This window comes from Rhamphochromis sp. 'chilingali' (assembly GCF_963969265.1).
Source record: "Rhamphochromis sp. 'chilingali' genome assembly, chromosome: 7".
Taxonomy (NCBI): Eukaryota; Metazoa; Chordata; class Actinopteri; order Cichliformes; family Cichlidae; genus Rhamphochromis; species Rhamphochromis sp. 'chilingali'.
Window position 1 is genome coordinate 3,616,874 of NC_137934.1, and position 11,364 is coordinate 3,628,237.

The 11,364-nt window shown below is 41.8% G+C and overlaps 2 protein-coding genes across 4 annotated transcripts; one reads left to right on the plus strand and one right to left on the minus strand.

The window, feature by feature from the left end:
- Positions 1-291: 291 nt before the first annotated feature.
- atp23 (ATP23 metallopeptidase and ATP synthase assembly factor homolog) lies at positions 292-3,837 on the minus strand. The gene is made up of 6 exons (XM_080886663.1): positions 3,439-3,837; positions 3,197-3,242; positions 1,786-1,867; positions 1,563-1,700; positions 1,194-1,277; positions 292-1,108 (listed from the first exon to the last, which is right to left on the minus strand). The coding sequence occupies exons 1-6, from the start codon at positions 3,584-3,586 to the stop codon at positions 905-907; spliced, it is 702 nt and encodes a 233-aa protein (XP_080742789.1). The 5' UTR covers positions 3,587-3,837; the 3' UTR covers positions 292-904.
- rpap3 (RNA polymerase II associated protein 3) lies at positions 3,353-10,319 on the plus strand (the record flags this gene model as incomplete). 3 transcript variants are annotated; one of them, XM_080886660.1, is made up of 17 exons in its annotated part: positions 3,355-3,374; positions 4,675-4,835; positions 4,922-5,086; positions 5,186-5,299; positions 6,040-6,167; positions 6,271-6,392; positions 6,467-6,537; positions 6,623-6,757; positions 6,859-6,986; positions 7,069-7,190; positions 7,297-7,367; positions 7,507-7,599; positions 8,612-8,811; positions 8,916-9,087; positions 9,500-9,597; positions 9,789-9,889; positions 10,004-10,319. In XM_080886660.1, 16 exons carry the CDS (start codon positions 4,683-4,685, stop codon positions 10,087-10,089), a joined length of 1,959 nt encoding a protein of 652 aa, XP_080742786.1. In that variant the 3' UTR covers positions 10,090-10,319. The 3 variants fall into 3 exon arrangements, with proteins under 3 accessions (XP_080742788.1, XP_080742786.1, XP_080742787.1); XM_080886661.1 differs by lacking the exon at positions 3,355-3,374 and adding an exon at positions 4,324-4,480; XM_080886662.1 differs by lacking the exon at positions 7,507-7,599 and having other exon boundaries at positions 3,353-3,374.
- Between the last annotated feature and the right edge of the window lie 1,045 nt (positions 10,320-11,364).

Consider the following 11,364-nt stretch of genomic DNA (forward strand, 5'->3'; position numbering starts at 1 on the left):
ACTTACTTATCCTTCTTATATTCAAACAAGGTCAGATGCAACAGGTATGTCCTGTCCTCAAAATAACTTTGTGGTACTGCTTGAGTCTAGCTAGAAAAAAATATTGGCAACCACCAGCGGTACCCCTCAGCCTTCTAGTAGACACACAAAATCCTACGTCACCTCATTGTCAAGTTATCGCACTCACATGATTTTCAGAAAACTTAACTCTGAGCTGGAGGTCGAGGTCATTGAGATTCAAACTCAGCCGAGATTTTTAGTAGACACACCTATGACATCAATATGAAGCTCCTACGTGGCCTCTTTCTTGAGTTACCTCATTCACAAAGTTAAGTGTCCCAGCCACGATGACAATAATCCCATGAGATTCTTACAGCTGAGGGGTAAAAATCTACACACAAAAACCCAAAATCAAACATTTCCAGAGGAAATAAACTTTAATTCACATACAATTTGATTCTATTTAATATACATACAATCAAGTATATTTAGAGGAAATTGATCGAGGTCAACGTGGCAACAAGTTGATGAGCCACCAAGAGAAATACATCCTTATTTGTCATCATAGCACACGCACCGATGTACAAAAAGGCGATCCTGTATTTCCTTAACAGCACCCATTAATCACCTAAAAACAAAGGACAAAAATCACTAACACTTCCAGAGTAAAATCAGTCCTTACAATCCCACTACGCTGAATTAGTGTCCAAAAGGTAGCAGGTGAAATGTATCTGTACGCAGCTCCTTTGTTTTCTCCTCCAAGGACAAATCATCGTCTGAAAATCCCTTTTGAAGGGATACGATTGTTTCGACACACAGTCATTCTGCTGAGGCTGACCACATTGCCAAGCTGCAGTCGGCCCTGCGCAGCACCCTTTGGGAGTTTCATGAAAATGCGGCGACACTAAAGGTTTGCATAATATCGGTCCCTGTTCATGTAATCTCTGTACGCAAACTTGGCGTCTCTCTTGCTGTGCGGGATCCGTCCGAACGGCGCATGGTCGTTGAAACATGAGTCGAAGACCTCATCGACTATTTTCTCCGCCTCGGCTCGGCTAATTTTCCTCACGGCCAGGATGGAGCGAAGGGCGCGGCCTCGGACGCACTCCTGTCCAAGGAAAGCACACGAGTTTGGTTTGAAAATGGAAGCTGCGAGCTAAAATCTGCAAATAATTTTTGACCGGTGAAAGTACCTGATGATGCCGCTTAAAGCCGAAGTTGAATCTAGCAACTTCGTTGGTGAAGGAGCAGTCTCCGCTCAGGTTAGCTGCCCGGATCTGAAACAGAGGCACCAAAAACTAGAATCTTTGAGGAGCTTCACTCTGTGAGGCTTAACCAAATCCTCCCAGAATCCAGTCTCACTACTCATCAGTAAGTTTCACGATGCTTCCAGACACTTAGTCAGGGGGGAGCAACATTAGGGAATCTAAACAGCTGATGCCTCCCTACTGTTGGAAATTCCAGATCATTCTCAGTGGAGCTTTTGGACACTAGTAGTATTATGGAACTACTCTTGTTATTCAGTCCCAGTTTTCTTGTGAAAAGAAGACTTCACCACTCACCTCTGAACAGGCCAGATGTCTGAAGTTATTGAACCAGTCCACATGGGCCCGGCAGTGGTCAAAGGCATGTATGAGCTCATGCGTGACTACTCGGTTCATGTGGGACTGCTGGTGGATGTTGTTCTGACACAAAACGATCTGGGGGAAAAAAAACCCAACACAAATACGGTCAGTTCTCATAGGCCCGCACGGTCTGCAACACCTCTGTTCTTGTGTTTCCTACCTGAGACGAGGCCGCGTCAAATCCGCCGCTGACCGTCCCGTCACAGTCCTCACAGGAAAAGTGCCGATCTTTAAACACTTTACTGCATCCAGAGAGGAAAAGTGAAAACACTGTGACGCTCTTTATTTTGTAAAACTGTGCTTTGGCATATTTGTCACACTAACATGTTTAAGAGCAAACAAATTGTAATATTAGACAAAGATAACACTAGTTAATACAAAGTGCAGCTTTTAAAAGATTTCATTTATTAAGGGAAAAAACTGTCCAAACCTACCTCACCCTTTGTGAAAAAGTAACTGCGATTAGAACTGCAATCAAGTGTTATAAACAAACTGGTAATGAGTCTTTCACATCACTGGGGAAGAATTTTGTCCCACTCTTCTTTACAGCATTGTAATTTATTTTGGGGGTTTTAGCCATTCAGAGGTGGACTTGCTGGATCGTGCTGCAGAACACAAGTGTGCTTGAGGTTCAGAGCATGAAATGATGACCGAGCTTACAAGCAGTCCAGACCATCACACCACCATGTTTGATTGTTGGTATGCTATTCTCCTTAGTTTAATACCAAATGTAACAAGACACAAAACCTTTCAGAGAGTTCAACTTTTGTCTCATCAGTCCAGAAAATATTTTCCCAAAAGTTTTGGGAATCCTCGTCTCAAATGTGAGACGAGCCTTTATGTTCTCTTTGGTCAGCAGTGGTTTTCTCCTTGGGACTCTACCATGGATGCCCAGTCTCTTTCCTATTGTTGAATCATGAACTCTGACCTTAGATGAGACAACTGAGGCCCGCAGTTCTATAGTTGTTGTTCTGAGTTCTTTTGTGACCTCCTGGGTGAGACATCAGTGCACTCTTAGAGGCACTCCTGGGAAGGTTCATCACATCACTTTTTAAGAGCTTTTAGACGACTTCACTTTGTTGAACAGGTTCTATTTAAAAGATTTCTTAAAGGTCTGGTGGTAAACAGGCCTGGATGTGGTTAAAGAAATTGAACTCTGCTTTCCAAAAACAAAAAAACGTTGAAATATTATCGACAGGTAACTCATGTAGGGTGGGCGATTACTTTTTCACACAGGGCCAAGAAGGTTTGGGTAGGCAAAAATGTATTTATGTTTTGGGGAAGTGAAAATGTTAGTGAATTTGTTACTCTGGAAAAAATTGAAATGGCTTTTTAAGCATTTGTACTTAAGATTTTTATATGTATATAGTAGCTGTAAAACGAATAATCTGCAGCAAAGTTAAACTTGTAAAACTGTTCATTTCGACTGCTTGTTAATAATAAAAAGCAACAGCAAGAGTATCCCCCCTTTCCCATTTGTTGGGACTGCTCTGTATATAGATATCACTACAGTAATATGAGACTAACAGTGGAAGGTCAAGCGTGGTACTTTATTTTGAAGTGGCACGTACCATCCTGAACTCTTCATGGCACTGAGGAGGAGTTTGGCGTAAGGACCTGAGAGAGAAGCACACAAGCTAGTTAGCATTATCATTCACTGCTAACTGAATCAGCTAACGCTAAAAGTGCTGCCAATATAGACTGTGACTTTGTACACTGCAAAAGGCATGCAGTCCCCCGAACCGGCAGGTATTTGCTTCTTACTGCTGAGGTGACGTTCCCTTTTTAAAAAGTAGCTAACACTGATACTCACTGGTTTCCACTGCGAACTGTAACATGACCTGACACTTGTGGTTGAAAGTGAACAGGCTCTCTGCGATTGAGGTCTTTTTGTGCTCTCCCGGTTTTCTCTCCGGGAATAAGTCATATCCATATTCCTCCTCTTGTTTAGTCTGGTCCATTGTGCGAAATGCCCAGAGTATGAAAATGTCACCATGAAGGTCCTCCTGGTTAGCTGCAGACAGCTAGCAGGAGGGGTCGTCACTGTTTTGTAGGTCACGTGGGACATTTAGGTCAAAGGTAATGAATATGGAAATTGAGTTTGTTATCGCTGACGTCACTATTATGAAAAATAAAAATAAAATATAGAAATATAATTCAAAGAAATGCGGAGAGCAATAAAATGTTAGCCTTTTATATAGTTAATTGGCTAGACTACAGTGAAGATCGTCTATTCGGAATGGGCAGAAAAGTCGTTAACTCGAAGTGGGTCTGAGGACCAAAATTAAACCAGTGTATCAAACGTTTTCATTTATAAGCTGAGTATATTTTGTGTTTCGTAGTTAATGTACTGTCAATCTACAGGCGTGTCAGCTTATAACAAATTATATGGAGTGACATTTGTGCCTTTATTATCCAGTCAATAGATTTGCGATTATAGATTGGAGGCAGAGTCCGTGCAGGTTTGGAAATGTGAGTTCAAAATGCAAAAAGTTTTAGATTTTATCTTTTGATGCTAGCCATCCACTGGCGAGTCTTCACTGGAGTGACAGCTTGAAATCATCCACAGTCAGGGAACTTAGATATGTTTACTTGCAATAAAAATACACTGCCTTTAATTTTAAACTTCTCATGTTTGGGCGCACATTAAAGTCACCAAAGTGACCCCACACTAACATAGACGATCTCTGGGTACGTGCAGTGCTGCTCACGCAGAGCAAAGGCTGCTGGGACCTTGCTGTCATGGCTGCGAACGTAAACAGAAAGCTGTGAATAAACGGCACTTTTTTCTTGTAGTTTTTAGCCAAACTAACGGAAGCTAAACTCTAACTGTGAAGCGGGAAGAGAAGTAACAGGTATTTCACACGTTTTGAGCAGCAACAGTCCGTTTATTTTATTTAAGTAAAGCAATGTTTTTGCTAGCCAGCTAGCTTCTAGCCAAAGAAGCGTGACGGCGTGATTCTCGTGTTTTCTTCCCGACTGCCGCACGAACCCAAAGGCGACAAGTGCCGCTAAGAGTTTGTCCCCCAAACAAATGTGTGTTTCACAGGGAGGGACATGTCCGTGGGAAACAAAGCCGCCGAGTTACAGCTTCAGATGCGGCAAAATGTGGAGGAGCTGCACAGCTTTGTGAGGGAGCTGGAGAACTGGGAGGCGGACATCAAGACGAAGGATGAGGAGCTGAGGACAGGGGTGGTTCAGGAGGTTCAGGTATGCCCCCCGCTGCAGACAGCTCGCGAGGCTCTTGGTGAACTGAAGTCCGTCCAGGTGTCAGCAGCTTCTTGTCTCTGTTGTAGAAAAAACTCCCTCCAGTGAGGAACAGGGACTACAGAGCCAAGAAAAGGGAGAAGAAGAAGGAGGAGGAGGAGGTTACTGGAGATGGTGACACAAAAACAGAGGAGGCCAAACAGGCTTCGAGAATAAAATCATACGACTATCAATCCTGGGACAAGTTTGATGTGGTATTTTTAAAAACCTATAAAACACACTTGGCTTTAGAAGTAAAACTTGTATGCAATCTGCTACAACTTTTATTTAATTTGTTTGATTTGTTGTGGCAGGAAAAGGTAATGGAAGAAATGGATAAGGAGGAAGATTGTCCTGCAGAGTCCAACGAGTCAGACTCGGAGGAAGCTTCAGTAGATCCAGAGAAAGCGCTGGCCGAGAAGGAAAAGGTGGATATTATATGTGAGGCATTAAAAAAAGGAAAAATAGATGTAGTACTGTACAGGCCAATCATGATCAACCCAATGTACGACATAGGGTTTTACAGGGGCTTGCAGTCACGATGTAGGTTTAGATGTCCTGCTGAAGGATAAATCTCCAATCAGGTGATCATGCAGGATACATCAAAATAAGTTATATAATCTGAAAGGGTCTGATACTCCTTCAAGGCCAATATAAATTTTTTTTAATACAATTATATTATAACCAAAAACTGCCTTTTTAAAGTGTTTTCCAGGTAAAAACACATCAAACATGTGAGCTATTTGATTACTCTTTGTCACAGACATTTGATTATTGCAGTTTTTACCTGAAACTATGATTTATCCCATTATATTCCAAGTTTCTTATAGAGAGTGTGCACTTGTATTCATTTATCCTTGCTAACAACATTTTTTTTTTGTCAGATGTTGTTGATTATTCATTTGTGGCGTTCCATATCCAATGTTCCCCTCATAACATGGATGAGCAGTGATTCTCTCGTCTGATCTTTAATTTTTAAAATTTCATGTATTGGCCTTTATAAGCCTAGATACCGATATATCTGCAGATGGTTAATGAGCACTTATATACGTTATGTTGTAGGATTTACAAAGATCAGAAGCCCCCCCCCCCCCCCCCCCCCCCCCCACACACACACACACACACACACACACACACTTTACAGCTATAGTTTCTGTTTAATTTTCAGGGTAACAATTTTTTTAAAGATGGGAAGTACGATTACGCGATTGAATGTTACACGAGAGGAATGGCTGCCGATCCTTACAACCCCGTGCTTCCCACAAACAGAGCTACATCATTCTTCAGGCTCAAAAAGTGAGTCGGAGCACCAAGAATGAAATCACACAATTAGAATGTTTGTGTAGTTTTTTTTTAATTTTATTTTTTTCATTATTTTTTCCATTTTGTGTTTGTGCAGGTACGCTGTGGCTGAGTCCGACTGCAACCTGGCAATCGCTCTTGACAGCAAGTATTTCAAAGCGTACGCGCGGAGAGGAGCAGCGCGGTTTGCGCTGAAGAAGTATGAACCTGCATTAGAAGGTAACAAGCGTACCAACAAGACAGTATATTTTAATTTGAGCGCCCTTAGATGACAGTAAAAATATCCTCTGTAGATTACGAGATGGTTCTCAAGCTCGAGCCTGACAACACGGAGGCACAGAATGAAATAAAGAAAATCAGAGAGGTGGGTTAGTGCACAATGTGTGTTTGTGTGCGCACAGTCAACTTGGCGGTTCATCCTCTTTGATCTTCTCCTGTGTCCGCTTCAGGCCCTTGGACATCAGGTGGCTGCCGTTGCAAGCAAAGCTGCAGAGCCCCTGGAGGCCCCTGCAGTCGATCCTGATCAACAGAGACAGATAGAGGAGCAGCAGAGGAGACAGGAGGCGGTTTTCCAGAAGGACAGAGTAGGATTTTTGATGATGATTCATGAAGGTTTTCATGATTTTAGCAGTGTTTCTGCTTTCTTCCAAAAGATCTTAAGTGATGAGGATTATTGTGTCTCTAGGGGAATGCCTACTTCAAAGAAGGGAAATATGAAGCAGCTGTAGAGTGCTACACCCGAGGCATGGAGGCAGACCACATGAACGTGCTGCTGCCCGCCAACAGAGCCATGGCTTATCTCAAGCTGGAGAAGTAAGGATACTTTTTCTTGACACACATTAAAAAGGCCTTCTTGTTTCTGACTGGCTTTGTTTTTCCTTTCCTTCTGCTGCAGGTTTAAGGAGGCGGAGGAGGACTGCACTAAAGCCATTTTCCTGGACAGTACTTACTCCAAGGCTTTCGCCCGGAGAGGTACAGCCAGAGTGGCACTAGGAAAGCTGGAAGAGGCCAGACAAGGTGCAGTGTGTTTGTGTTTTTATGAGCCCAAAAAACGACATTGTGTCTTCTGTCTGTTTGCTGTTGGGTTGGTTTTAATCTTCGATTCTGTTTGTGTGTGTCACAGACTTTCAGCAGCTGTTGAAACTGGAACCTGGAAACAAGCAAGCCCTTAACGAACTCCAGAAACTGCAGATGGTATGTGTCAAAATCCAGTCATTAGCCCAAAACTAAGTAGTCATAGAAGAAGAAAAACAATTAAATAATGAGTCAAAAGCATTAGCTCCATTAGCTTCTGATGTCTTTATTGGGCTTGAGATCTTTCTCCTGGTGTTAGTACACAGGCTCCAGTGGCCGTCTGCAGGCTGTGAACGGCTCACAGATGAGAACAGTCCAACCAATAGACAAACCAACACACCTTCGCTCAACCGTGAGTAGCAAATGTCTGTTTAAAAAGCATTTCCTGGATTGCAAGCGTCACTCTTGGCACCCCTTATTGTGAGGGACCAAGCAGCCAAAACAAAGAGGACACAGGCAAAAAAATATCTTCAAAAAGGGTTTTCTTTATTTTAACCCTCAAAAAGTCCAAAATTAACAAAATTCAAAACCATACTTAGCAGGCCCATAAAACAGGTCAACTAAATATAACTCTACAAAAAGTAATTTCCAGAAACTTAAACAAAACAAAGTGAGACACAACTTAACTCACAAACTGACCTAATTACAAAGACACATGAGGGTAGCTTTTATAATGATTTGGCCAAACCATTTGAACACAATAGGGGGGAAAACAAAAACACACACTAATATTAACTAAGCACAGAATAACCTAACTAAACCTAAAACACCCCTGCTCCTGGTAAGCCCATGGTTGGTCCTGCTGAGCAGGCATTTTGTCCCCAGAGTCCTCAGCCACACCTTTTGCCCAGACAGGAAACAGCCACCGCCCAAACCCAGGTAACTCAAAGAGAAACATAATTAATATAACAAAACATTTTAGAAAAACCATACAATGCTACTATGTGCGCGCCTCATAATACCAGTGTTAGGTTTAACCAAATGATTAATGAATTATATTAATGAAGAATACTGCTAAGCAAAATAATAAAGTGAAAAATGGACTAATTTACCCCTGTGTGGCTGCTGCCATCACACTTAGACTAGTGTATTTGTAAACTAATATGAACTATGTGAAAGTGGATTTGTGATCCAGCGGAGCTCCGTTTGAACACGCTGCTGAGAGAAGACAAACACTTATTTTGCCATTGCTTGCATGCTATTTTGTTTTGTTTAGTTTTGTTTTGTTTTGCAGGCCCATAAAAATCTTCAGTGCACATGTGACTTTTATTATGTTAATTTTAATCTTTCCTGGAATGACCAGAATCAACGGTGGGGTCCTTTTAATTTTATAAAGCTTGACAAACCTTTTTTTTTCTCTGCAGAAACCTCTGAGGAGGATAGACATCGAGGAAATCAGCGGAAAGATTGTGGTGCCCGAGGGGGAATCAGGGGCATACAAGCCCTTGGTGCAGGAAGTGGTGAAGGAAGTAGAGGAGGCGTCTTCTCCCCTGTCTACATCCCCCAGCGCCAAGATGATCAAAATCGAGGAGCTGTCAGAGGTCCCCTCACAGGCATCAGAAAAGTAGGTGTCAGCATTTTTGAGTATTGCTCTTAACTTTTCTGCACTAGTTGTTATTTTATTGTATCAGTTTTTGTCCTATTAAAAGTTATTCTTCATTTCACCAGACAGCCCAAACAACCAGAGCAGGCAGAAACCGTTCATCCTCCTCCTGAACCATCAACCGAACCTTCCTCAACAGGAACAGACCTGCCTCCTCCACCAACAAACAGCTTCCAGCTGGAGGCGGACCTCCGCAGGATTGGAAACCAGCCCGAAACTGTTTACAGATATCTGAAGGTGAGCCTCCATGCGCTTTTCTTTGTCCCGTCTTCCTCCCCTCACCTCACCCAGTCGCAGCAGATGAGCCTGGTTCTGCTGTTAAAAGGAAGTTCTTCCTTCCCACTGTTGCCAAAGCGCTTGCTCATAGTGTCATATGATTGTGGGGGTGTTCTCTGTTTTCATTATATTTTTGTAGAGTGTTTACCTTACAATAAAAAAGCGCCTTGAGGCCACTGTTATTGTGATTGGGCGAGTATAAATAAAATAAAATTGAATTTCTATCAAGTTATCAAAGATTTTTGGCTAACAGGAAATAGCTGTTCTGAACCAAATGTTTAAAAAAATGAAAATAGGCTGCTGGAGTTTGTTTTAGCTGAAATTGTCGTCTTTGTTCTTGCTTTTTTTGTTTGTCTTGTGTTTTTATGTACAGCAAATAAAATCTGAGGCTTACGCCAAGATTTTCCACAACTCCCTCGAACCTGATATCCTCAGTCTTATCCTGAGGACTCTACATGACTTCTACATCAAGTAAGTTTTTTTTTTTGTTTTTTGTTTTTTAAATGGTGTCTACGTCAAAGTTATGGTTAATCGTAGTATTATTATGCATTAAGCATCCTGTTATTTTCAGTCATACTCAGACAAATAGGTGCAGCTAAACTCTTAAAGTAGTGAACACGTGTAGCTCTGTGGTGGATTTAAAAAAACAGCTTTGTTTGCAGGAATGAAGAGCCGGCCGTCATACTGGAGACTCTCAGGAGTCTTGCAAGCGTGAGGCGCTTCGATATGGCTGTTATGTTCATGTCATCACCAGAGAAGAAAGGTGGAGTCTTTACATGATGCGCCGCTGCAAACGGCTCATAGGTTCACTTTGTCTTTTTCATCCACATTTTTCCAGCATATTGATCATTTCTGGGGGGGTTTCTTTTCCTCACAGTGCTCAAAGAACTGTTTGACTTTCTTCACCAAGCCGACCTGGACAGATCATCTATCACGGCTTTGCAGAAGAAGTATGGCGTGTAATTGCATTGAATGGAAATTTGGCGCCTCAGACTTTGCATTTCAGAGAAAACCAAAAAAATCAGCTGTTGTTTGTTTGCTGAATAAACTTTTGTTTAATAAGACTGCAGAGATGTGAATCTTTCCTCTGGAAAGGCGCTGTCGTTTTCTGTCATAAGCGAGTTTATTTAAAGTTGGAGGCTGGGAATTCAGTTTCAGCTGCATTTTAATAAAAAATAAAGAAAAACTTTTCACAGAGGTTCACTTGACTGTTGATTAAAATAGACTCTGCAATTTGCAAATGCAATAAAAGCAGATGTTTACCTTCAATAGCAAGAAATTGTTCAGAAATGTAAATGGAACCAAGTTATTACTCACAGATCCTTTATGGGGTTTTTGGAATATCTAGGCAGGCATACAGAGGCGATATTTAAACGTACCACTCCTGTTGTCCCAAATTTAAGTTTGTAAAAGTTTAATTGAGAATTAAAGGTTTTAATCAAATTTTAGTTGTGTTAAAACTCTGTAACAATATGAATGGGTCTGTGTGAGCAGTTTGAAGTAAGCCAAGAAAACTAAATACGTTTTCAGTAAACTGAACACCAAATAAAGAATCTTTTTTTAATGTGTTTGGACTTCGATAATTTGATGAGTCTCCCCAGGTGTGAGAAATGGAAGAAAATGAGTTTTAGTAAATACCCAAGCTGTTGAGTCTTAATAAAATCCAGGAAAATGTGGAACCGAAAGGTTGATTCTGTTCATCTGGATGCAGCGTTTTCAGTGGGAGAAACGTTTGGTCCAATCCAAGTGACTTCTTCAGTCTCAGCTGACTGCAGGTTTCACCAATTTTGTAAACAGTACATTTGCATAATGACTGAAACCAGCCCACTGAATGAACAATGGGCTGTGAGGTCAGTTCATTAATCAATATGCAAATTGTCATGATCAAAGACCTGAGTATCACTCACACACTCACAGCATTGTAATATGGTGACAGATGGACCCTTAGGCCCCCTCTCCAGTTCAGAGATGTCCTTTTCCTTAAATGACCTCTTTGATTGCCGATCAAACCAGCGTTCCTCCCTGTCCAGGATGTGTACATCCCCATCATTAAAAGAGTGTCCACTGACGAGGTAGCTCTTCTGTGTTGTGCCATCCGCTTAGCCAGATGTTTGGTTTCCGCGATGTATAAATCATGGCAATCCTCCTGGCACAGCGTACGCTATATTACTGTGTTGGAGGACCGATTCCTTGGGGTGGACCAATTTTAGGCGCAGCGTGTTTTGGGCTTTAAGCACC

Excerpts from the sequence above, each read along its gene's own strand:
- atp23 (XM_080886663.1), bottom strand. The coding sequence starts at position 3,586 with ATGGACCAGACTAAACAAGAGGAGGAATATGGATATGACTTATTCCCG. Across the intron at positions 1,868-3,196 it reads GCCATGAAGAGTTCAGGATG|TAAAGTGTTTAAAGATCGGC; the intron begins GTACGTGCCACT and ends CTCTGGATGCAG. Across the intron at positions 1,701-1,785 it reads TTGACGCGGCCTCGTCTCAG|ATCGTTTTGTGTCAGAACAA; the intron begins GTAGGAAACACA and ends TTTTTCCCCCAG.